The sequence below is a fragment of the Rosa chinensis genome, chromosome 1 (genome assembly GCF_002994745.2).
Source record: "Rosa chinensis cultivar Old Blush chromosome 1, RchiOBHm-V2, whole genome shotgun sequence".
Taxonomy (NCBI): Eukaryota; Viridiplantae; Streptophyta; class Magnoliopsida; order Rosales; family Rosaceae; genus Rosa; species Rosa chinensis.
Window position 1 is genome coordinate 54,674,825 of NC_037088.1, and position 27,913 is coordinate 54,702,737.

Consider the following 27,913-nt stretch of genomic DNA (forward strand, 5'->3'; position numbering starts at 1 on the left):
AGCTCAAACGCGTTTTTGTAAAAGAGAATAGTCGCTGTTTTGGGGGAAAAACAGAGGGTAAGAGTGCGCGTGGGATAAGCGCGTGTGATTACTCATTTATTAGATGAAAAAAGAAAAATCCATAAAAAGAAACAAAAAAAGAAAAGAAAAAAGTGCCCCGTTGGTGCTATAAGTAATTCCCCTTCCCCATACACTCCTCATCACACAACAAAAATGAGCTCTCCTGATATGAAAAACTCTCAGCAAAACTCTAAGCGAGAAGAGGTAAACACTTCTGTTTTAAACTACTGCTTCAAAATTTCAATACTCTGAAGCATTATAAGATAATGACATTCTTAAATTTGTTTCTTCTTCATCTTCTTCGTTTTTCGCTAGGTGTTTAATTTTCTGCGTTTTAATGGGTTTAATGGGGGAGGAATTGAAAAAGGTGTGAGAGGGAGCGGTGAGGGGTGTGTGGGACCCGTGAGGGCAATGAGGGGGGGAGAGAGAGAGCGAGAAGTCTTCAACATCACGATAGTAAAAGACAGCTAGCAATGAAGGTTGAGGCTCACCTACCATTTACGCCCCTCTCTCTCTCCTTCTCCTTCCTTTTTAGCCTTTCTCCTTCTCCTCTCTCCTCTTTCAAACCTCACTCCTCACCTTCAAAAACTCAACCCCCTTCTCTCTCTCTTTCTCTGAACAGGGTTTTAGTTCAGTAGCACTAGCTAGATAAAACCAAAGCCTCAAAATTTCCCAGAGACTTCATTTGTCTCTTCTAGGCGGGAGAGTCTTGGTTCATCCACTGGTTCATTTCCCAAACCTCACAGGTTTGCCCTCCTCTGCATTTTTCTCTCATTATTTCCCTCTCGGCGTTCTCAATTCTCCTCACTCCGTTTGGTTTCTCGGAAAATGACGTGGAAAACTCAAAACTCAAAATTTCCTTTCTTTCCGGCTCGGTTTCCGAGGAATTATTGCTCGGAAATTCGAACCCCTGGTTAATTTTGTTTTCCGCCGGAATTCGGAACCCAGAAAATTCTCAATTTAAATTTTTTCCGGTTGAATTTCATAATCCGGTGACCAAATAATTGAAAATTCCTTTTTCCGGGAAAGCGGAAGTTTGAGTTTTGGGGACCAGCTGGCCTGGTTCTGGATTCCCATACGCCATGTGTTATTGTTTTCTCCTTTACTGAAAGCTCCATTTCGAATACCATGATTTTCGCCTTAATTTAATCCCCAACCTTTACTCTTTTTCTCTCTTTTCACCCCAATGAACAGTGTGAATTAAGCAAAGTAAATAAGCCCCCTCTATTCACCTTTACGTTAATCACGGTTCGCATTGTCAAAATTTAACCAAAGACGCTGATTTTGACTCTTCCTCTTTTTACTCTTTTTCTTTTTTTTTCAGGACAAAATGATCACACCCAACTTCGTCGACGAGATTGACTGCGGAAGCTTCTTCGATAACATCGACGACCTCATGGAGGACGTCGACTCCGTCCTCGGCCCCGCCCCCGACTGCAACTCCGCCTTCCCTTCCTCCCTCTCCCTCTGGGACGGCCACTCCTCCGCCGCCGCGCCTCTCCCCCCTCCCGACGCCGCCGTCTTCTCCGGCAACGGCGACTCCGACTTCTCCTCCGAGCTCCCGGTTCCGGTGAGTCACTCACTCATTCAATCACCGCATTTTTATTCAATTGTTTCGCTTTGCTTACGTGGCAGTCCTCAGTGTCGGTTTTCACGGGATTGCGGTGAATGGTGACGTCATAAAGTTGAATTTTCTGGATAGATTTTTAATTTTTTTTTTCTTTCCGTTTTTGTTTTTTAGTTATTTAAATTTATTTTTGGTAAAAAGTTAGAATTGGACGTGCCAGGCTGGCAGTCCCCGCGTAAAGGTGGTTTGTATGGTATGGTCTGCATGTGTGGTATCATGTGGGTGGTTGTTTGTCTTGGGATCATTGAGGTTCGAGGATATTTTTGTCTTTTCGAATGATTGGGTGAAGAAAAGGTTAAACGGTAAAAAAAAAAGAAAAAAAGAAAACAAATTGAAATCAAATCCCTCCTTTGTGAGGGTATTTTAGTCATTACAGGACACCGTTTTAAATGTCGGTGGGGTTCGTGAATAATTGTGGGGGTGTCGTCAGTCACGTGACTTGTCATGTGTCATACATCACCTTGATGTTAAGTAGTTAACCATAGATATTAATTGATTGAGTTGTACTCAACTGAAATTTGGTTTGATTAATTAATGAGGTCAAGTTTGATTCCGTGTTGGTTATGAGTTTCTGATAGTGTTTTGTTTTATTGTGTTGCAGTATGAAGAGATGGTTCATTTGGAATGGCTGTCCAACTTTGTTGAGAATTCCGAGTACTCTGGCGGAAACCTCACCATCAACAAGCAACAGGAGTCTTCCCTGGTCAACAAGGAGTCTTCCCACCAACAGTTCCAGACCTCCAGCCCCATTTCTGTGCTTGACAGCAGCAGCTCCTGCTCGGGCGAGAAGAATGTGCTTGAAGGATCGATTGCTCCTGGCAGGCGGGGACGTGCTAGAAGCAAGCGTCCACGCCCTGCCACCTTCAATCCTCGCTCGGCAATTCAACTGATTTCCCCTGCTTCCTCTGTTTCGGAGATTGACAACCCTCTGCAGCAGCATTCGTTGTTTGCCCCTAAGGTGTTTTCGGACTCTGAGAACTTTGCAGAGTCTCGTCCTGTGGTGAAGATGCCCAAACAAGCTTCCGGGGAGCAGAAGAAGAAGAAGAGAATCAAGTTGCCCCCTCCCCCAAAGGTTCCAGGGGAGCTGAATGAGGATACCCCAGTGCAGGGATCAGTCAGGAAGTGCTTGCATTGTGAGATTACCAAGACACCCCAGTGGAGGGCAGGCCCAATGGGGCCGAAAACCCTTTGCAATGCCTGTGGAGTGCGCTACAAGTCAGGCAGGCTCTTCCCTGAGTACCGTCCTGCAGCTAGTCCAACTTTTGTTCCGGCCTTGCACTCCAATTCCCACAAGAAGGTTATTGAGATGAGAACCAAGGGTGGCGAGATGGCTGCTGTTCCCGATAACAGCATCCCAGAACTCATTCCGAATAACAACAGCAGCATTTCGCTGGATTACATGTGAGGGGAGGAAAGGCAAGACTTAGAGGATAATGTTGCTTAGTTTGGAGACTTCTCTCTCGTCCTCAGTTATGTTATTTGTCTTTCGTTGTCATTTCATTTCTTTGTTCATTGGTTTTTGTACAGGGATGGGAATGGGGGGGAGAATAGGAGCCATAGATGACCATATATTTAGCTAGTAGAGGAGAGAGAGAGACCTGAAAACAAAAAAGGGGTAGAGAAAGTGATGCAAGCTTAATGGTAGAAGAGAAAAAGAGCCTTTAGGTTTAGTGACGATGATGGCGTAGTAGGTTCTTAAGGTTATATTAGGTGTTGTTGAGAGTCTAGTTTGTCTTGTCTCCTTTTGAATTCATTTTCCTTTTTCTTCCTTTGCAAGGGAATTCTTTTTGCAGTTCATTTGTAGTTGGAACAATTCTGAAATGAGTACCTGGAATTTGAGATTTCCTTTGCACTTATTTTTTTCCGTTTTTCGATTAGCCTAAAATCTATCTATTTGTTCAAATGTTGCTGGTTTGGAAGTATCTGTATTATAACAGTGCTTTCTGAACCAAATTTCCCAAAAGGTTTTGGTACATTCCTATTAAGATTTGGTACACATTTCAAATTTCAAAGAGGGCCATGAACAACTGAGGAGGATTGAGAACAATTAATGTAAATAATACAAGGCACATGGTTCCTTGGGATGGTGACAAAGCAAAGCAAATGGGGAATGGTTGGAGTCTGGTTGGCTTTGGAAATTAGTACCTAAAGTCCAATAAACCCTATCACACCACTTGAGCCACCACCCCTCTTGTTCATAGGGACCCAAAAGTCATTGCCCATCTAAATGAGTGTGACAGATGGTCCTGGATGAAATGGCTAAATGCTCGTAGCTCATCTAAGGCAAGAATGAAAGGTGCAAAAGGAAAAGTTTTCAGGTCCATTTGCTCTGCAAATTTTGGGAGACTTTTCGATTCCTTTTAGGGTTTTGGTCAAGGGGTTGGAAGCTTCATACTCTATGTGCTGCCGTTGGTTTGGATGTGATTAGCTCTGAGTTTGGCACTTGCGTAATGTTTTCTCAACAGATTAACTATGATTTTTAGGCCCCATATGATGCTAGGATTCATGACTCATGAGCTAATATATAATGGTAGGGCTCCGGTTGCTTCAAGGTTAGTCAACCACTAAATGATCAAAACAAGAAGGGTCTCTCCTTTTTTTTTGTACGTAGCTGGTAGCAGATAAAAGAAAGAACGAGTTTGATCAGACAAAACCCTTTAGGTCATTCTATAATGGATGGATTAAGCAAGCTTCACATGCCCATCTGACATAACAAACTCATAGAGTTAGGAGTTAGGACTTTATCACTTTAGTAACTGGCAATTAGTATTGGCAGGTTGAGACCCACAAAATAAAAGAAACATAATATCCTCTCACTATGCTAGGGTTACTGATGAGGAGTGCATTTGGCTAGAGGGGAGACCTAATAAGGAATGTTTCTATCGAGGATTGTTGTATTTCTTCATTGGGTTTAAATACTGCGTTCCTTGTTGCGCTTTCTTTGAACTTAAATATTGGCGTGGCACTAAACCTAAACTTTCCCGGCTTGACTAGGTTCCGATATACCTAGGGATTTTGGGGAGGGTTAAAACTCATAATTGAAAATTGTAGCTGAGGGTTAAATGTCAAGGGCTTTGGCAACACGTCTCAATCTGACCAAACGCAACCAAATGAAAGATAAAGATGAGCTTTTAATCACCAGCAATGATAGAATTTAGCACATATCAATCATTCCAGTAAATTGCTTTCATTTTCTTAATAAGCTATTGACTCGATGTCTAATCATATGAAATGATAGCCAACTCAGTCTCAAAATGCATGTTTTAAGTTATGCTCGATCAAGGAAACGTTTTGATAGGACGATTGAATAGGCAAAACACAAAAACAATTTGTGTGAAAAATGAGAATGTGGTCTATTCTCACTTCTCCATCTAGAATGAAACGCCTGGCCAACCTAATAATTTCTGGATTTAAATAAATGGGGGATGTGGTGGTTAAACCTAATTGGGATGAGTTTTTGGGTTTTCACTTTTCAGTGTAAGAAATGCTACTGGCATTTCAGCTTCAATGATGGGTATTTTGCAGAAAATATGGCCAAATTTATGGGATTGATTTAATGTGCAAAATCAACCCCGTAAAATTGACTTCGTGGTAATGAAGGAATATGATGACCCAAAATTGAACTAAAAATGCTTTCAGACTGTCCAAATTGGCCATAGGTAGGGTTGGACTATGCAAGGATATAATAGGATGCTGCATTTTCAGCCTTATGAATTCATGTCAATGAAATGTGTAATTGATTGAAAACAAAATGAAGAAATGTGCACAATCATATCAACAATAATGACACTGAGATGGTCCATCCCAATGTTGAAATTTAAACTTATTCAGTACCACTAGTACCGGGGAAGTTTTTGTGATCTTTTTAACTATGCTTGCAAGGTTGTGGTAGGACATCAAAAAGAACATAAAAGGCTAATAGGGATTGGATCTCTCTTTGTAATCATCGTGCTAAGCTAAATTTTGATGGTTCAGTTTGGCATAGAAGACATGCTCTATTGAGTGTTGATTTTGTTCTTAGAGATTGTGGTGATAAAATTTTAGGTGTTGGTTCTATTTCGATCAACTGGTTATGCTTTTGTCTTATAAAAATTAGGTCTTAAATATGGTTTGATGCGGACTACCAGATTGCATTTGTCTTCTTCATAAGTAGAATGCTATTCCGGTTTGATTAAGATGTTAAACGAGGAACCACTATTCGTCTAAGACATTCATCATATGAGCTCTAAGGTTCATCAATTCAAGTTCTCTCATGTATCTTGGGAAGCCAATATGCTTGCTTGTAGTGTTTGCAAATAGGTCATAAACATCAGAAATCTTGCATTTGGTTTTCACATTTTGCTAGGAAGGTAAAGATACAACTCTTTTAATGCTTGGATGTTTAAGATCTTGCCAAGTTATATATCAAATTAAATTTGACATAGGCCAAAAGAATCTCAATTAGAGATGCTCTAGGCCCAATATGTAATTATGGTCAAATGTATTTTTCCCTAATGGAACCTCCCAAAGTCTGTACTGTACATAATTAGTACAAGGAGACCCAAGTTATACCTGTATTAATATTTTTAATAATTAGGCTCTTTTTGAAGAAGCCGGTGCCTTTTACTTCTTCTCGATGGCGGTGTCTCAGATGCTGAAAAATAAGCAAGTTTTTTTTTTTTTTTTTTTTAAACAAAATGTAATTAATAAAACAATAATTAGTAGTAATATACTGTACACTATGTTCAGAACTGATAGAAGTAGAAGAAGCTGCAACCTCAATCGCAGTATTATCACCAATCCTTTGCGTGCACCTTCAACTCCTCGAATTTGATGAATTAGATTGAGCAATTACAGAAACAGAAGGATAATGAACAATTTCTTCATTGCAGAGAGACAAATTTCTTTTACTTTTTCTTTATCGTAATGCCATATTTGAGCATAAAATATGAATTATTAACATAATAGTAATGTATTCATATTTATTGTAACCATGGTATAAATTATGTATACTTGTTATTAAGAATTTGATGCGGAAATGATTTTGCTTAATTGTAAATGTCCTTGAGCAAGGAACATATTTTTTAGATGTAATATATCAAATTTGATAGATAAATCTTGTTATTGATGAACAGTTCTCTTGAGAAGACTATCCAAACACAGGTACCATGTGTGTTTGGGCAGAGATGCGCATATTGAGTACACAATTTTTTATTATCAAACAATAAATGCAATCTAGTTATTCAAGAATTTGTGGATTTCAAGGCTTGAAAGCAGCCGCACCAACCCATTTCAAAAAAAAAAAAAATTTGTGGATTGTGTGGAAATATTGATGTCAGGTCAACATTGATAACGCAAGCTTTCATGAGACTCAAAACATAAATGCCAACTGCAATTTGGTAAAAACTAACTACATAATCACTTCATAATACATATTCTAATTTATTATTTCATACACAGATAAACAAATTGCTCACTGCTATAAATACATAACATTGCATAGCAGAATCTTCATGCAAACCAACCAACAAAAAATTGAATACCAATTGTTTTTGCTGAAATTTGCAAACCTAGTTTGATTTGAACTTATTGGTTGTGGTGGAGAAATTCATATAACATGCTTTAATCCAGTAGCCGAAGAATTCAAAAAGGGTATTTGATCTCCAAGGATACTGCAAAGATAGGTACAACATAATGAGCCTGAGATTCAATTGGTCAAAACACATGTTGAAGTTATGTCCTAATTGAATCTCAGGCTCATTCTGGTGGAGCTGTCTTTACAGTAGCCTTGGAGATCAGACACCCCTTTTGAAATCTTTGGCTATGGGATTCATGTTACCTAAATTTCTCACCACAATCAATAAGTTCAAACCCCTATATGACCTGATTACAATGATTAAATATTAGGATGTTCAGGCTTATTCAGAAAAGAGCAAACAACCCTTGTTCACACTTTTAACCTTGTTAAGAAGTTTGTGTTCACTTCCTGTTTTGTCCAAATAAATCAGCAATATAATGCAAGTAATACCACATATATATGCAGGAAACTGTTTCAGATCTTGTTTCTGGAGGCAACTTCCTTGAAAGCTTGAGTTGCATGAAATAAGTCAAGAATAACAAAGGGTCAGGATTTGCGATAGTATTTTTCAAAACAACTGGACTTTAGCATGACAGTTCTATGCTTTATATATATTTCAATTTCTCTGCAAGCTAGAGATGGTAGCTGATCAAATTTTTTTCCTCACATAGAAATGTCAAGATATTGTCCCTACAATCTAAGTCTAAGAACTTCACCAAAGTGTAGATTACTACAAACAAAACCTCTTTCAATGTGTGTTACAACAAAACAGAAATCCATAACACCGGGCTATGAAGTGCAGAAAAAGTCTTGGTATCATCTCTCCCAATGCTCATACATTAAGATCATACAATCAATCATCCCAAAAACCATGCAAACACAGCAAACCCAAAAACTCAAAGGAAAAAAAAGGAAACCCAAACTCCGATCAGACCTGAAGGGACAGAACTCATCCAATTGCACATGCCAGACGCAGACGAGGCCGGAGGCCCACACCGACGCAAGTGCGCCACCGGACGAGAGAAGATGTCAACGAGAAAGAAACCCTAGATGAGTAGAGAGAAACGAGAGCGGCTGTTTTATTTGTGGCTCTGTTGATACTAACGAAGATTGATTGAGTTGGATTTAGTACTTACATTTTATCTTGCGTATGTATGATTGGATAACACAATTAGAATCAATCTCTTTTTTGTTGTCACTTGCGACACTATCTACTCTCTCTCAATTAAAAATTAATGTATTTTAGATCTTAATCTCAACCAAAATTTATTTGAAATAGTCGGAAGGTCAAAGTCAAACACAAGTCTACAATTTTCACTTTCAGAGTGCACAGTATTTTCAGTCCATTTGAGTCACTAACCAAATGTAATATTTTAATTTAAAATTTGAGTGTTTTGAGTGAATTTTTCTTTGTAAATCATTGTAATATGACCTATAATTTTGAACTTTTCTTACCAACTCATACGTCCCCAAAAAAAGGTCTCACAGATGATCAATTGTTTTTTTTTTTTTTGGTAATATAGATGATCAATTGTTTAAAAATTGTAATATTTTGCTTCCATAAATAAAGAAAAGGAAAATTCCCCATAAGTATCATTTTTCCCATAAATTTAATCCTTTTTATCAATTTTCCCCAGAAGTCTAATATAAGCCAAAAGTTTTTTCCGTTAAGGATGAAATTATTGTCCAATGTTTTTTTTAAGACCATTTTATCCTTTAATTAGATTAAAAGAACAGGTTTTTCAGAATTGTCAGACAAAAATTTTGTTTGAGGGTCACGAATTATTTCGTTGTGTTTTGCTGCGAGCTCCTTCTCATTCTTTCTCTTGGGAATCATAAAACTCGTGCATTATAATTGTTGATTAACCTAACCAATGCATTTTCTTTCTCCCTCTGCTATGCCTGCTGCTTGTGGTATTTGTATTGATATATGGATACCTTTTCATGGTGGTATTTCAACTGTATTGTAGGGGGCCTGGGATGAACCGATATGACATCAGTGAAGAGGAAACAACAAAAACACTTGATGCATTGTACCAACTACCATCTGTAGTACCTTCGGGTCATGCTCAACATCTTGATCAAAATTACCAAAATCTCAGTTCTAATGGCATGTCTAATAGGGTGAAGAATAGACATGGTGTGAAGGAAACATGGAATGCAGGTAGTGGTAATGGTGTCTTGAAATTTTACCTGCAAGAATCTGTGAAGCGTACAAGCTTAAATGACACGAACCAGCCTCCTTTAGAAATTAGAATTAATCCAATAAAGAAATCCAGCATAAAAGGTTTGTACTGACTTCTATATACAAAGCCCCTGTTTTGACGTTGCATTATGATTTCAATCTTACATTCAGCTTAGGCTTATCTTGGAATTAATATCCAAAACACTGATACTTTAGGGGTCAAATATGAATGCCTTAATATTTAGAACTTCTGTCTGCTTGGTGAAATGATTTTGATGACAACAATTTTAATTTGCTGGTACCAACGCATAGGTTGTAGTACATGAATATCTAAAAACTAGGAGAAAAAACCTTTCTGATATCCTTGTTTTAAGTTATTCTCTTTGGCATTCTAGAAATGAACTTATTTTCAGAAATGTTCAAAGATAAAAATCATACTCAAGTTCTTCATTTGACAGCTAACATGACTAATCAATATTAGAAAACTTCAGATGGATTCCTCCTCAGGCTAATCATATTAAGCTGAATTTTGATGGCTCAGTTATAATTAGAATGGTGCTTCGTGATTTAGTTGAGGATAAAATTCTTGCACTTGAATTTATTCCCACTGAACACCAGCTCGCAGATTTATTCACTAAGCCTCTAGATCAAGTACGTTTTGAACATCTCAGAAGATCCATTGGAGTCTGTGATTTAAGTTAGGCAATCACCTTGATCTTGTAGCATCTCATGTGTGATCATGCAGAATAGGTTGTTGTTTACTCTCATGCATAGATCTGTTTACATGCATTAGTGTTATTATTTTTAGGACCCGATTTGTCTTTCTGTCCTATTCTAGGATCAAATGTCATGTTCTGTCCTAATATGTGCATTGGTTCTTCTTCATCATCTCAAGGAGTAATTCATGATCTAAGATTTAGATATCATCACTTGGTCTTCTCTTTGAGTGATCTGTTCTCGCACTTTGAGTGTTTAAAGGTCCAGAATTAAACCCTATTCTTTTCACTCCTTTATTGTGTTTATAGAGACTGAATCTTTGCTTTGCCTCTTGCACTTGCACACTAAGATGTTGAGTGAGGTATGCAGTCAGAGTTTTTCATTCCTGTAATGGCACCATTAGTTCTTAAGGAGACATCCAGTCTACCACCAAATGTAGGTGGGACACCTACCTTGTAAAGCTAGTGTGTTCCAGGTCAAAACGGTGGTGGTCTAGGCAAGTCAGGCTATCTCCAAATGTAGGTGGGACACTTGCCTTGTAAAGCTAGTGTGTTCCAGGTCGAAACGGGGATGGTTTGACTTATGATCTTTAAAAAAAACAAAAAAAAAAACAAAAAATGTCTATCAGTTGTCTTGAGCTCAAAGAGCCTTCAAAGATCTTGTCTCCATTTATTTATCTTTAAAAAAAAATTCTATGTTTATCGTGCCCTCTAGACTTGTTGGGTGATACTCTTACTAAAGCTTCTGATGCTCTTGGTTCATTTCTCAGCATCGCACATTTTGTTCTTTGTCTCAATTTGGTTTTTGAAATAAATAGTGTTGAATTACTGTGACTTGCTCCTTTCAAAACTGCTGGTGGATGCTCTTGAGGTAGTGCTCACATTGATGTTATCTTGGAAAAGCTCTGCCTGTTTTTTCTCCTTGAGTTGGTGTTGGTCTGTCTCATATATTCATGTTGTGTGATTGATTTTATTCATATTTACCTGCTGCAAGTTGTCATGGTGAATAGCTCCAGACTTGATCTCTTCTCTATGGTTTCTTTTTCATCGTTAAAAAGGTATTTGATTTTAGGAGTGTGTTGTCTGTTGACTCCCACTTTAGGATTGTTTTGGTCTTTCAGTCCTAGTTCTTTTAGGTTTTAGCTTTATTATTATTATTTAAAAAAAAAAACAAAAACGTTAAACAACAACAAGGGGTTTATTCATATATCAGTCGCGTCTTTTCTTTTCTTTTCTTTTTCCTTTAGACTGTTTCTTTTCTTCGCGTCTCTGGGTTTGTCTTCGAGTTAGGGTTTATTCTATCATGCCTCCCTCTAAGCCTGCTCTGCGCTCTCGGAAGAATCAAGTTGGTTCTACTGCTTCCTCTCAAGATGCTACTTTAGCTGCGCCATCTTCTTCAAGACCTGCGGTCTCCAGTAAGAACCCTTCCAAGAAGTCCAAAAGAGTTCAAGAGTCTTCTCCAGATGCCCCATCTTCCACTTTGGACTCCTTTCGATTTGCATCTGCTGACTCTCAATTCAGGTTTTGTTCCTTCTCTTCTCACAGACCGGTTCTTTTTTAGAAGAAATTTGATCTTACTAGTCTTGGTCCTGCATTCTCTGAGATTTTGGGTTATTATGGTTGGTTGGAATTGATTTCTGGGTTATCTGATGCCAACCTTTCTGTTGTCCGAGAATTTTATGCTAATTTTCCATCCAATATTGATTCTGTTGCTAATTCTTCGGAACCGGATTTCAATGCTCAACGTGGGTTGATTTCAATCCATCTCACATTCATTCAGTGCTTCATCTCTCTGAGCTCAACTCTGATGTCTCGATTGACTCCGTTAAAACCTATATTGAAGGATTCAACAAAAAATGACTCATGGATGAATTGTATTGGAATAAGGAGGCAGTCAATCCATCTGACACCTATGCTACTCTTGGTCACTTGTCTCAGCTCACCAAGCTTGTATATCATTTTGTGACCAGTTACTTGTGGCCGTCATCTCAGTCTTCTCAACTCTCCATCAGACCGGGTGCTTTAGCTGTTGCTATTAAGACTAGAAATTTTTCCTCCATTCCTCTTCATCAATATGTCTTTGATAGAGTGAAGGAATCTACTTTAACCAAGGGAACCAGTACCTCAGCCTTCCTTATTTTTCCATGCATGATCACTCAAATCTGCAATGCAAGCAATGTTCCCACCTCTCGTGATGATGATCCTTGTATACTATGCATTCTTTGTCTCGCAGTGATGGGCAAAGCTCTTTTCCATGCCCTTCCATCAATGATGAAGCTTGGTACACGCTATTGGATCAACATTTTCTAGTCTTGAAGGATTGTTTACTGCGCTTCAGTCATCCATCAAAGAGACCCTGGCTCCTTTTTCTCGTCTCATTGATGCTCATGAGCAGGACATTCTGAATGCCCTCTCTGCTGCTGCTCCTTCAGCTAATGTTGCTTCTCAGAGAGATGAAGCGCTGAATGAATGTGAGATGGATTGAAATCAACCCACTTTCCACGAACAAAGACTTGATACGTGAGCATTGAAATCCGGTTCCGAAGAATTAGCAACAGAATCAATATTGGATGGAAAATTAGCATAAAATTCTCGAACAACAGAAAGGTTGGCATCAGATAACCCAGAAATCAATTCCGACCAACCATAATAACCCAAAATCTCAGAGAATGCAGGACCAAGATTGGTAAGATCAAATTTCTTCTCAAAAAGAACCGGTCTGTGAGAAGAGAATGAATAAAACCTGAATCTCCATCAGCCTCAGACCGTGTCCACAGTAAGTGTCGCTCCAAGCGCTTTGCTGACCGTCCTGCTACTTGTCACCAGCTGTGACGCCTCTTCACCCTCCTCTTTTTGTTTATTTCTCTTGTATGTGTTTAGGGGGAAAGAAATTATTTTGCTTACCCTTTGTCCTTTCCAGGCAAAAAGGGGGAGAAAATTATTTGTTTCTTGAAGTAGGACCTGTTGAAAATTGCTAGCATGGTTTATTAGTTATCGGCCTTACCTTATTATTATGTCGCTTGTTGCTTCACTGGTGTTTTGTTTTCATTGTGTGCAGTTTCACAGAACTTGATGTTTTCAGCCGTGTTTATGAAAGAATAGTGTTATGTTTTCTTGATCATAGTTTTTGCCTAGGAAATGCCAAAGGGGGAGAATGTTAGTGCAAAAACTATTTTGTAATTGGCATTTCCTAGCTCATTATTTAAGACTCTCTAGTATCTAGTTTTAGCTTCTGTCCCTTTGATCTTCAAAAGAATGTTGTGCTTCAAGTTCTATGGATCTTCCCTCCTCAACATCATCAGGTATAAATTGCATTCATATTGCTTGTTGTTTTTAGGATTGAATGTTCTTATCTATTCTAGATTAGGATGAGACTTGCGTTTCAATCCTGTGTGTCTAAGTTCAGCTGGCAGCTTGTTTTAAGCTTGCTTTATTTAATGTGTCTGATCTTAATTAAGTGAGTTATCTTTATTACACATCTAGTCAGCCCTAGCTCGAGTCTTTCCATAGAAATAGGTTCTCACACTCAGCTAGCCACATACTTGCATCTAGAGAGCACTGTTCCTTATCGGTTTCTCTCATCCTCAGATCTCTCTAGAAATGCACTGAGCCAAAATCTTCTCTGATAGTGTCTTGGTAAGCTGTTCCATGTCTAGCTTCCAAAGGATTGTTAAACCCAATAAACCATACCTTTAAAACACCATCTGTGTATGTCTTCTTGTGTGTTGCATACATGTCTTCTTTGTGCCTTGAGATGATTGACGACGTTGTGGAAGTTATGCCATCTGAAGATTGATAAAGGAGTTACAAGTTCAGCTGGTGAAGTCAGTAGCAAAGCAAAGACAAAGCTGCCTTCTAGATTGGGTCTAGGTAGATTGAGCGTCCGTAAATTCTTTATGTACTGATTTCTTTAATGGATTTGTTACCGGCATAGTACCTGCAGTTGTCTCCCTTCTCTAAGGGTTTTATTGCGTCAAAAGATTTGGTGTTTGTGTGTCATGCTTTTAGCTTCTGTTGATGGTTTGGTAAATTGAAAAAGTCATAATCTTGTTGCGATTTGATTAGTGGTTTCGATTAGGATCGAAGTTATTCTGCAATCCAAATTTAGGATTGAAACCACTCTGGAATCCTAAACCATAAGTTAAAGTTGTTGGCCAGATTTCTTATCACTTTAAATAGTGGTGTAAGTACCCGTTCTGTAATTACAAATCATAAGGTGGTTGTTTCCACGAAAGGGCACGATCTCTAAAAACTATACCACTGAAATCCTTGAAAACAACAATGAATGTGTGTAACGTTTGATTCTCTTTTTGTCTTGAATGTTACAAAAATTTGAAGTTTCGCGGTAAATATTAAAATTTATAGTTTCTCAGTTAGATCGATGTTCTACATCACTGCTATGTTAGGAAAAAAAAAGGAAGCCAAGTTACAGATATGTGATTTCTTCAATGAACACTGCAATATGGAGGGTCGAAATTGTCAGAAAGGCAGCAATATATCAGAAAAACTGTGTGTTTTTTTCCATGACAAGAATAATAGAAACTACAAAACTTCCAACGGAATGAAACAATTGTTTAATATGATCAAGGTCACCTCTCAATTGTGTCCTACTTGGAAGTATTTCTCAAAAACCATCCTGCATATATTATCTTCTTCCTGCAGAGTCATAAGAATACTGTTTCAACTGTTAATATAGCAAACTTATGTCCACATAATGTTGTGGAGTACCCTAGTATAATAAGCACAACTAAATCACAAATATAGGCTAAGCTACAAAAAAAGACAGTCTCATAAAATAAGATTTAAAGTCATGTTATACTTTATTCCTGCCAGGCAAATTCAAGTTGTGACCTCATATAGATAGATTATAATGTTCTCAAATATCATTCAACTTTTGTATAAAACGATATTAGTTCAAATCACTCAATTATGCAAAATAGGCCAACCAAAAAGAACAAAATCTGTGACATATATTATTGTGATTGGTTGAATCAAAACAGTGCAGATGACACCCCAAACAAAATGGTTTTCTCTCTTTTCTTTTCTTTCTTTTTGAGCCCCAAAAAAAGGTTTAGGATGCCGATTCATTCACACAGTCAGAGCCTACAACCCACCCTGAATCCTGAATACGCTTGTAACTAAAAACAATTATTATTTTCAATATTTTAGCTGTACCAAGCAAATGAATTTCCCTCCACAAAGTACTACAGATCCCCTAACTACCAACTAACCTTATGAGAACGCCGCCATCCGACTTAGGATTCTTTCTTTGCTTCTACATCACGATTTCTCCAAGGATTGAGAGCTTCTTTGACTGCCTAAGCCTCTAGCGAATTCTCCCAAGCCATCTTTCCAGATTCCAAAATTGTTACTTTATCATCTTCATGTATGAAAAAGGAAACTGAGAATTAGATTAAGCAAGAAACAAAGTAGAATATCAGAGAGACAGATTCACAAAATGTGTTGGAGAAAGTTCTAACTAAATGATAACAAATAACTTAGAGATGCATTTGGTCAGAAATAACATGAGTATCATAAAAGAGACCCGAGTTGATAGGGTGGGGGAGCTAAAAAACTCAAAAGGGCACAAAAGGGGAGCAAGATATGTTGAAGAAATTACTGAGCGGAGACCATTGTCAATGTTCAGTATCCAGGTTTATCAATCCTCAAAACCGCTTGAGAGCTGAGTAACCATTACAATTGGTAACTTATTGACTTTGAACACAATTGCTTATTCAAAGAGTCCAAAAATTCTCTAAAACCCATGTCCATGAAACCGTATCTAGGTTAAGTTGAACCAGTAATGTGCCATTTATACCCATTTCTTATACAATGCCATCTGAACCATATCCTACTACATGTCTGTAACTACAGCAGTCATGAACAACCTTTACAGGCACAATATAATCTATCCTTGTTAGAAAGGATCAAACTTTTAAGGACAAATTTAGGACATTTCACATGCTGACATATACTATTACCCATCCTTGGTCATAAACTGAAGCAACAATTTCTATACTATTCAGGATAACCTCAACTCCAACATTCCCTACCAAACAGTAAAATAGGGAATACAAATGTCAAAGATGGAGACTTGGTACCCAAAATTGAGAAAAGAAGAACAAGAAAAAGGGAAAAGATGAAAAGGAGAGTTCTCACACAGAAGCCGGTTTTGATCATGAAAAACTCCATGGAAGCTCCAATCAGAGCTGACCCAAATGCAATCTTCAAATACCAATCTAGAAACTTCATATTAACTGCACATACATAACCCAAATAACAACTCAAAATTCAGAAAGGGGCGGGTTTAAATAAGTAAGAGGCATCAGTAGAGCAAAGAAATTTACAGAGCTCAAGAGTAAGCCAAGTTCTGGGAAGACTCTTTGTAACTGCGAGTGTGGGCTTCGGGTTTTGGGAGCTACATGCAAATGGACTAATAACACTTATGCCCCATTTAATGTAGGTATTTGGGAATTTTCTTTTATTTATGGCATGCTCACTAGAAAAATGTTCCAATTTGCAATGAAGTCCCAATCTTGGAAGCTGAAATCAGCTACCCTCCTAATAGCAGAAATACAACCATTCTTATGCATTATGTGACCAGGTGACCAGCTGCAAAAGCACTCTGGGATTTTCATGTAAATTGTTATGAAATAGCAAATTACATACCTCCACTTACTCGCTTCTCCTTCTGCTTAATTAGCTATGTTTTCTTCCATGCCCCAGTTATGGAGGTTACTCATATGTTGATCACTAGATTTCTTAATTGGATTTGATCCTAAAGGAGGCTGGTTCATGTCATTTAAGCTTGTACACTTCACATATTCTTGCAGGTAAGATTTCAAGATACCATCACCACTACCTGCATTCCATGTTTCCTTCACACCATGTCTATTCTTCACCCTATTAGACATGCCATTAGAACTGAGATTTTGGTAATATAGAAAATGTCCTCATTTTCTATGTAAGTATTGTGTTATTATATACCTCCAAAATACAATGTAATCAATTTTTCAGTGAAGGCCAACACCAACCAAAAGGGGGAATCTTTACACTCTTCCCTTTTTCATAACATTAAGCCATATGCATTTGGTTTGAAAATCTATGCTTAAGACCAAGTTTGTGCGATTTTTCAGAACATCACACCATAGATTATCAATTTTCTATTCCAACACAACATTTCAACTGATAGAAATCAAGACATTGCAACCCATCCTTACAATGTGCCATCAAGAAATTCAAATCCTGGAAAAGTAAACAGAAAAGCACACGATTTCGATGCCTAATGGAAGATTTGGAAAGAAAACAACTTGATCAGTAATAATGAGATGAGAACCAAATTGGAACTATTTCCTGAGATGGGTAAAGCCAAGAAGTACCATTCTTCCAATACCAGCCACCAAATCATTTGCAGATGATATTCTAAATTTCAAACAGTAATGGGTACGTAATATAGAAAAAGTTTGATGGAATCTAGAGGTTACCTGGATATTAAGATGCACGGGAAAAAGGATAGGTAACTGCTCTACCGCACTCGACTTATGCCAAAACAAGGCAGCAACTGTGCTTGAAATGAATCAGTCCAGCAGCTTTCATAGCCAGACTGAAAACAGCCACAAAAAGATCAGCATGTTGGCAAATTTCCATCCAGAAAGTACCAACTAAACAGTATAGTGTCTGACATAAGTTTACTATAGTAAAATGCAACACCTAGATCCCTAGTAGAGTTTATTAAGTTCTTTTACCTAGATATCTAAAGATGATTATTGAAAAATAAATTAAAAATATCTAGACAATGTGTTTTCAAAGGTCATGTAAAATATTTACTACAGTAGTAATCGATTCGTTGAGATAACAACTTCATAGCGATAGAGTAAATCCACAAGAACTGAATGGACAAAATAGTCACGACACTATTAAATGAACAGTACAAAACCTCATTCTACTTTAGTATAGTTATAATATATTAAACGGCAGGATCAACCATTTCGCTAAGATAACAACTCCATAACAATATAATAAATCTACAAAAAAATAAAAAGACAAAAGAGCCATGACACTATTGAATGAACCGTACAAAACCTCATTCTACTTTAGTATAGTTATAATTAGCTAGCTTGTTTCTTGTCATAAATGTGAGAAGTTACATTGAACTTGTGATGATCTTACACCATCTAATAAATAAGAACCAAATATGAATCTAGCTATGGAGTATGGACTTCACCTCTTCATTACCATGTAATATTTGTGACTTGTGATTTAGATCGAGATAGATCCTAATTAACGCACTACAGTTTAGAGTATCTCAAATAAAGATGTCTTTTGCCACATGGCAAATCCAACAACTACTTTTGACATATTAGGTTTCTCCAACCTATAAGTTAATTCTGACAGAGCAAAAGACATCTCATTTTATTTTATATGTCAAATTTAACCATTCTATTTCCCAATGTCAATTTACTGTTCATCGAGAGAAAGGAAAAAATTTTGAACAAAATGTTTGACATGATGATTGGAGCTAAGATTAACCAAAAGTCCAATTTAAAACAACAAATCAATTTTTCCATGTCAAGTATCAAATTTAAATTTAACACAAGTCAAAAGACTTGGAGATGCTAGCTCTGGGCCCAAAATATAATTATGGTCAAATGTATTTAGCCCTAATGGAACCTCCCAAAGTCTGTATTGTACCTAATTAGTACAAGAAGACTCAAATTAAACCTGTACTAATCTATTTAATAATTAGGCTCATTATAAGTCATATTTTGCAGCATCAAGCATGAGAATTGAGAGAGTGAGAGGTATGTTCAGCCTTCCAATACATCCATATATATGATATGAACCAAGTTCCAACTGCTCAGAATTACCAGATCACCCTCACCATGTGAATATGTATGAACCGTCCTTAGGGTTTTAGGCTAGCTGACTTCATTGATTTGAATTTAGAAGTTATAGCCGGCAATGATATAAACTTTCATAGTACCAAGCTACCAACATACCTAGCTAGCTCACGTGTTAGAACTTTCTTCTCTACACCACTGTTTCATAAAATATTAGACAGAAGTCAGAATTACACACTAATTGTTATAATTAATGGCATTAGACTTTGAATAATCAAACCATATTTAATCGATCCATACGGTGGTAGTGGATTCATGTTTGTCAGATTACTCAATAGAAAACTATTCACCCTCATTAAGAGCTATAGTTGACCCAATTAATTATCCCCTTATCGTCTTAATTAAACTAATCAATTCGAAGTTACGCTAGGGATTGTTGGAGAGAATTAACTAGAGTGAGGGCTGGAGCAGCGGCCGTGGCTCGATCTTTACCGGATCGAGCGGCATGTGAACAGCCGTTGCCGATGTCTATGTGTTTGTTGCCTTGCCGATCTGCCATGTGTGGCATTCAATTTGATCAATGCGTGCATCAGACTAGTAGAGTAGTATAGCTTAATTAGCTACCTTCATGCAACGACTTGCTGCTTCAAATTTTGCTGCAGGCAAGCCCTTCCCAAGTAGACTACTGCCTCTGATTGCCTATTTAGTATTTTAGTGGGCAAGCTGAGCTCCTCAACACGCCCAAAGGTTAAGGTTAAGGTAAAGGTAAAGCCTCGATCCCAAAACCAGATTAAACTAGCTTTATGTACCTCAAAGCCATCGAAATGTATATGATTAATTAAGAGCTAGTAGCTAAGCTATGGTCTTGACTAGTTCATACTGCTAGTTTAGTGAGTAGCTAGTGACGCTACGCTACGTTTGTATGAGTATGAAAAAGTTTAGTTTCTCCGTCAAACCGGATCATGAGAGATTAAATTATTGACTGTACTGAAATGATGAACTAGTCAATATGGATTAATTAAGAAATTAACTAGCTCCCTTTTACTTTATCACTCTTATGAGAGGTAGCTAGCTAGAAGTCAATGGCGCATCGATGGCTTCATAGCTAGGTTCAAGATATCCGACATGTTGCATTAGTAACTTTAGTGTTTAAGCGGAGATCCATAAAAAGTAATTTTAGTGGCAAATAGTTTAAGGCGCTCATGTAGATACAAAGGTAACGATAATGTGTTTTTGGAGTAGATTATCGCATTTTGATTATATTCCGACATATTTATTTGTGACTCCATAGCTAAATACTTGATAGCATAGCTAATGATCTTGACTTTATGAGTAACACTCCATCAACGTACTCGATATCATAACTAGATAGTGATTTCTTACATGTTATGTTAACGAAATCGTGGAAAATATCATCACATTTGGAAGAAACTCAATTCTTTGTTGATATATAGTTATATACCATGTATTAACCTAATCATGTCTCTTCAAATTTCTATATAACAAATTATATCATAACCCCTAAACTCAATTAATACGACATTATTGTGGACACAACACAATACAAACACAAAAAACAAAAGCCTAAGAAGATCCGAACTCCCAAATTATCTAGTAGACATGAAGCATTTCAAACTAAATGGAAGAAATAGTACTGCAACTTCGCAAATGTTCCTTCCATTTCCCAACAACTGTCAATTGCTAACCCTAATATCACTTTCACATACAAAATCAATTGCAGATTGCAAGCCTAAGTCCTTATCAGGGGCCAAACTGAGAGGAACAATCAACCACTCAAAGCAGGTGATGAACACAAACCCCTTTTACAGGGCTTTTAGGAGACCACCAAGGTTGGTTGGTTAGTTAGGAACTTGTGCTCTCTGTGGTCTACAGTCTACTATATGAATATATGAAAGTGGCCTAATCACATTGCTGAAGAGGTAGAACAATATAATAAATTGTGAGGGAGGTCAAGTCTTGAAGTTTGTTGGACCAAATTGGTCTTTTTTTTTTTTTTTGTCAGTGCCTGTTTTCTCATAGTGTTGTGGTCCGATCGGGAAATATTTCTGGTTCAAAAGTCACTTTCTGTGTCTACTTTTTAACGGTCTTGATTCTCCGCCGGAATGTTTTCAACTTCTGGTTGGCTCCTGTGGATTTCAGAGGTAATTTTTAAATGAGTAAATATCATCACTTTTTATCTTGTCAAGTTTCAATTATCGGTTAATTTTATTATTCTCGAATAAATTGTCCAACGATGCAATTTACTCTTTAAAATTTGTTATGTGTTACAACGTAAACTTTACAGTTTCTCTTATATACAATCGCATAACCTAAAATTGAATTTTTTGCGTTATCGAGAGCGTCATGTTTTAAATATTTTTTCTTCCCAATAACCGGTTTGCTTGTAAATTACTCGGCTTCAGTTGTTATGCTTGCTTGATTAGAGGTGAATGTGAGAACAACATAACTTACTACTAATACCTTGCGAATTAGAGATTACAATCAGAAATAACACCATTTCAACTTCTTCTTTTTTTATTCGAAAGGAATTCATAGATACATCATACATGAGAGAAAGGCACATTGTTAAGGTCTTTCTGGAAAAGTATTAAGAGTTTTAACTCTAATTAAACAAAAAAAAAAAAAGTACCATATGCATCTCGAACAAAATTACTAGTCGACTACTTAATCAGACTTATACGTAAGGAGATAACCATGTAAACGTCTCTCCTAAACAAAACAATGAAAGAGTTAAAGTAGACAACAACTCTAGCTAATTAATTGGTAAACCACTTCATTGGTAACTCTTAAGACAATAGCCTTCCAATTTGTAACCATATAACTACTACTGCTACTTCTTTTTGTCCCTCAAGAACTGTATTCTGATAAGAGAAAGGTATCTTGGCCTTTATTAGACCGAACAAAGCCATTTGCCGAATGATTTGGCTTTTCTATTATATCTCATCTTATTGTCATATTAATCTGTCCTTGCGTTCAAATCGGTTCGTGCCTTATCAAGTTTTTACCCTAATCAAAACCACTTTGATTCGTTGCCGTAATCTCCTATCAATATCACGAATTCACAAAATAGCATTTATCACTATTTCTTGGGTCCACAATTTAGCTACGATCCAATAACTTTCTAATTCATCAATCTCTTTGAACTATACATAAATATGGAGAATTAGTTACTAACAAACCAACCACTTGATCCTACTAATTCAAGGAAGGGAGTTTCGGTGTAAATTATATAGATGATTTTTATTAGTGACGAATTTGTGTCTATTCTTAAGTCCCAATAGTCTTGTTTTTAAGACATCTAATCTCTGATGATCTCTGGTGGATTTACCGGTGATGTAAACCGCGTTATTCAGATTTTTACCAAAGGCGCCATAAAACATAACTTTACATCCTATTATATTCTACAATGTTATTGAGTTTATACATTCCAACAAATACCTCAAAGAGACCGTTCAAGGAGCAACGAATACACTAGTTGTCCTGCGTCTAGGCGATCATGCGTCTAGGCCAGATTGGGTTAAAGTTTGATCTTTATTTAACGTCTCTACTCCTCTTTTTTACAAGTTGTAATTTTCTCTAGATGAGGAAAAGAGAAAAAAGAGACTTAAAAGCCGGTGGTTTAATAGTTTGTTCTCTTCTTAGCCCTAGAATTGTCAGACGACAAGATCACCAAGAAATCAGGAACAACCAGTGAACTAAGAGACGCAGTGGATCATTGCCACGTAGGAGTTGACTATTGACTACGAGTTAGTAGAAAGTACAAAACCAATCCAATCAGACTAAATGACTAAAGGAGTTTGTGCAAAACCAATCCAATCAGGTTAAATGACTAGAGGAGTTCGTTATTACTTAACCCTGGTTAGTCCGAAGAGTTAGGACCTCGGACAAGATGATCTTCAAAATGGTATTTTGTAAAGATGTATTTCAACCGATTCTCCAATATGTATGTTAATACTTACACTACTTACCATATAATATAATTTAATAATGGTTAAACTTCTAACCGGCTCCTAAATTCATGCACACACAAGAGATGATATTTAGATATAATCTGAGTCACTTATTTATCGCGTGGTAAATATGAGTAGACTTTTCACTTACAATTAATATTTTGAGAATTGTTAAAACTTTTAACAACCGCCTACATTTATGCACAAATATATTAGTAAACAGTGTTTTACTAGAATGGTATGTTGGCAGTCACGAATAAGTATTGTTGTAATAACCTTTACTTTTGATACAAGAGTAAAATTGTTAATGGCGTATGAATCGTTAAACTTTCTAACAACCTCCTATGTTCATGCGCACATATACAAGTAAACACAGTTTTACCAGCATGATTTGTTGACAATCAAGATAAGTATTATTGTAATAACCTATTGTTAATGGCTTATGAATCGTTAAACTTCTAACAACCTCCTATACTCATACGTAGATAATGAGTAAACACTCTTTTACTAGTATAGTGCCTGCCTAGTACTACTGTAATAATGTTGTGACCGGCAAGGTTGCATTCTAGTACAAAATTGAAAGAGGCCAACGTGGTTTTTTAATCTGAGAGTTGTATGCATTGGTTAAAAAAAACCGAATATTAGTATCTGTGGATCTGGCTTGACATGTCAATACAAATACACCAGTATGAACTTGAAAAAGCTTATAGAATGGTGAGGAAAGTATATAATTTCTCTGGTCCAATGGTAAAAAAACTGTTATGTATTAAAAATGAAGAAGAGAGAAAGGGAATTCAATTCACCTGAAATTTGGCAAAGTCCACTTGGACTTTTGCGATCCGAAAACATCGAACGTAGCACGTAAATCTCTGGCCCCTGCGAGATAAATGAGTTGTTTAATATATAAAACGGGCTCTTTTCGTAGTGTCCCTTGTCGTCTAAATCTCTCTTCCACACTCCAAACACAGTCTGCTCTGGTCGGCAACGAAGCTTCACCCTTCAGTCAGTCACTCTCTCTCTCTTTTTAGAGAATGAGTTGTTCACTTGTTTAACGCGCTTCTGTGGTTCAGAACTCATTCACAAACCAACCCTTAAAGCAGTTCACACTCTCAAGTCACACCAACCAAACCCATCAAAGATTTTGGTTCTTACCTTTGGAGTTTGGACTTCATATATCACTGGGAATTCCAAATCCTTGGTGGAGTTTTCATCTCTCTTATTTCAGAGCCTTGCCTTGAAACAGAGGTAATTTACAAAGTTCTGAACTTTGTCTCTCTTGAATCTCATATTTCTGGCAGTTATTGTTGTTTCTAAATTTGGTATGTCTTGTGTGTTTTTGTATTGAATCCCACCAATTAAACTGTAATGGGTCCCTGGATGATCAGTTAAAGATTGATACTTTGCATTCCTATTGTAGCAGTGCAGTTATTATTATTATTATTTTTCATCATGAATGCTGTTATGAGTTTTTTTGTCTTTGAAGAAATTATGGGTTTTGATTTCGTTTTGTTCTTTTGTGATTTTTCATGTGTTAACAGCTGCATTTTTACTGAGAAAAGCAATAAGCTTTGAGAGGATCTATATGCTTTTGTGAAACTATGATTACTATAATGAATTCTGTGAGGGAGCCAATGAAGAACAACAGCAACAACTCAGAGAAAGGTTTGGATTCTCAGTTCTGGCATGCCTGTGCTGGTGGCATGGTTCAAATGCCACCTATTAACTCTAAGGTCTTCTACTTCCCTCAAGGGCATGCAGAGTATGCCCAAGGGGATGTGGATTTTGGGAATTCTCGAATTCCAGCACTCATTCTTTCTAGGATATCTGCTATTAGGTACATGGCAGATCCTGAAACCGATGAGGTTTATGCGAAAATGAGGCTGGTTCCGGTGAGAGAGAGTGGTTTTGATTTTGAGGATGATGGGGTTGTGGGGAATAACAATGGAGTAGTTGAGAATCCTGAGAAACCCACATCTTTTGCTAAGACTTTGACTCAATCTGATGCTAACAATGGGGGAGGGTTCTCTGTGCCTCGCTTCTGCGCGGAGACTATCTTTCCGCGCTTGGATTACTCGGCTGAGCCTCCGGTTCAGACCATTCTTGCAAAGGATGTGCATGGTGAGATTTGGAAGTTTAGGCATATCTATAGAGGTACTCCTCGCCGTCACCTTTTGACAACGGGATGGAGTAATTTTGTGAACAATAAAAAGCTTGTTGCTGGGGATTCGATTGTTTTTTTCCGAGCAGAAAATGGGGATCTTTGTGTGGGGATTAGGAGGGCTAAAAGGGGGATTGGTGGTGGACCTGAGTACCCTTGTGGGTGGAACACTCCATCCGGAAATCCTTCCTCTCAGTATGGTGGTTATTCTGGCTTTTCAAGGGAGAATGGAAACAAGTCAATGGAGAAAAATTCTAGTGGGACTACGAGAGGAAGAGTCAGGGCTGAACATGTTATAGAAGCTGCAACTCTTGCTGTCAGTGGCCAGCCCTTTGAGGTTGTGTACTATCCACGTGCAAGCACACCAGAGTTTTGTGTTAAGGCCTCATCTGTGAGAGCTGCAATGCAAATTCGCTGGTGCTCGGGAATAAGGTTCAAAATGCCTTTTGAAACTGAGGATTCTTCTCGGATAAGCTGGTTCATGGGAACCATATCTTCTGTTCATCATGCAGATCCCCGTTGGCCTGATTCTCCATGGCGCATATTACAGGTGGGTTACAAATACATTTCATTCCTGCTTCCTAAACTTATTGCTATGTTGTTAGCCTAGCATATGAAAATACATTTTGGTCATGTTCGATATTTTATGTTTTTTAGCTTTGTAATTCTGTAAAGTACATGGTTATATGCACATGCCTGATATGAAGTATACATCCACTGTTAGTAGACTATTGTCAAAGATTAAAGAAAAGTTCAACTTTTTAGGTTGCATGGGATGAGCCAGATCTGCTCCAAAATGTGAGATGTGTTAGTCCATGGTTGGTCGAATTGGTATCAAGCATACCAGCTATCGATCTCTCTCCCTACTCGCCTCCAAGAAAGAAGTTGCGGCTTCAACAGTACCCAGATTATTCTCTTATTGGCCAGCTGCCAATGCCGTCTGTTTATGGCAACTTCCTAAATTCCAGCAACACTTTATGTCATCTATCAGACAACATTCCTGCAGGCATACAGGGAGCCAGGCAAGCTCATTTTGGACTATCTTCATCGAATCTTTTCAACAAACGGCACTCAGGTCTAATTCCAGTTGGCTTTCAACAACTTGGTCATGTTGTCCCTCCTGGAATCCCTGGAGGTAACTTCATGCGCATTGCTGAAACCAATGAGGACAGCCCTTGCTGCATTACTGAGGGTATTCCTTACCACAATTTAAAGGATAATGACGAGATAAAGACACCTCACATATTCTTGTTTGGACAGCTAATTGTTTCGGGGCAGCAGATGTCAAAGAGCTCCTCTGGTGATGATAGTTCATCAGATCCAGAGAAAACAGGAAATTCTTCTGATGGCTCTGGTTCTGCATTACATCGCAACGGTTCAGTGGAAAATTGCTCTGATGGAGGGTCTCCCTGGGACAAAGACCACCAGAAAAGTGACCACAACTTGGAGACTAGTCTTTGCAAAGTGTATGTTGAATCTGGAGATGCGGGGACCCTTGATCTCTCAGTGTTTAGATCATACCAAGAATTGTACCGAAAGCTGGCCAACATGTTTGGCAAAGAAAATTCAGAGATGCTGAGTAATGTACTGTACCGGGATGCAACAGGTGCTGTTAGACACACTGGAGATGAACCCTTCAGGTAGTTTTCTGCGTTTTATTACTTCAGAAATTTGATTTTTCTTTTCCTTTTAAGACACATATGTGACGATATATTCATTCTGTTTTGGTTTTTCTTGGTTGCTATGGCAGTGAGTTTTTGAAGACAGCAAGAGGACTTTATATGGCATGATGTCTACAACTGCAATGCTTGCCTTGAAGACCAATGAAACTGGAAGATACCATAGAAGTATATAAATAAACTTCTCTGGTGTTTCTTCTCTATGGTTTGGTAGTCAGTAAACAAAGTTTAGTGATTCAGGCAGTGACATTGGAATGATTGAGAATTAGAAACTCTCCTTTATTAACATTTTGTACAGTTGCATTTCTTCCTTCTTTTTAACTTTTTGTACTAAAACTCTTGGGAAATCCCACCCCACTAAATTGTGGTTTATTTTAGCTCAGATTCCAGCCCGCAAATCTTTTGGCCTTTCCTCGATTCTTTTCAGAAGTTTGGTTTCCTTCACTGATGATATATGAAGTTACATGAAAGCTGTTGTCAATTGACGAGCAATATGGTTTTCCTCAAATCAAAGAGAGCTGCTTTTTAATCATCTGCATTTCATCAATTTTGCTTCTTTGGGTATCTCTTCATATCAGAAGATAAAGGGATACGAGAAAGTCAGGTCTTTTTTACTCTGCTAGACTAACAACTTTATATCAAGCTAACACTCCCCTTCGTGGGTGAGAAGGCAGAAATATACTCATACGATGCTGCATGAGGCAGGGAGACTGAGACGGAGAGACAATGCTTTGTTACTATATCAGACAAGTTGACAACTACTAGTCCTAAACCTTTTCTTTTTTTTAATAAACTAGTCCTAAACCTTAAGTTGTCGCAGAAAATGCCAATAATGTAAATCGAGCTGACGATGCCCATTTTAGTGACTCTTTCTTCTCTATTATATGGTGCCTTTCACTACATTTCCGATAATGGTTGATCCTAATCATCCTATTACAGAATCACTGAGGATTTTTTTGATTAGATATTGATCGCATCCATCCAGGTCTTGAGGCATTGATGAGTCCTAATGCTCTTGGAAGTTGGAAATGACTGTAAAATGAATAGTCCCAGAGTTAATTTCAACACTTTTGATCCACTAATGCGCCGCATCTACTGGATACAGTTCCTTTGGGATTTG

The 27,913-nt window shown here is 37.6% G+C and overlaps 2 protein-coding genes across 2 annotated transcripts; both read left to right on the forward strand.

Moving 5' to 3' along the window:
• The first annotated feature begins 556 nt into the window (after positions 1–556).
• LOC112182377 (GATA transcription factor 8) lies at positions 557–3,543 on the forward strand. Its single transcript, XM_024320867.2, has 3 exons — positions 557–806; positions 1,385–1,630; positions 2,289–3,543. The coding sequence occupies exons 2-3, from the start codon at positions 1,391–1,393 to the stop codon at positions 3,090–3,092; spliced, it is 1,044 nt and encodes a 347-aa protein (XP_024176635.1). The 5' UTR covers positions 557–806; positions 1,385–1,390; the 3' UTR covers positions 3,093–3,543.
• Positions 3,544–23,839: 20,296 nt separating this feature from the next.
• Positions 23,840–27,155, forward strand: LOC112182577 (auxin response factor 18). The gene is made up of 4 exons (XM_024321083.2): positions 23,840–24,201; positions 24,495–25,664; positions 25,880–26,754; positions 26,865–27,155. Exons 2-4 carry the CDS (start codon positions 24,555–24,557, stop codon positions 26,902–26,904), a joined length of 2,025 nt encoding a protein of 674 aa, XP_024176851.1. The 5' UTR covers positions 23,840–24,201; positions 24,495–24,554; the 3' UTR covers positions 26,905–27,155.
• Positions 27,156–27,913: the final 758 nt, after the last annotated feature.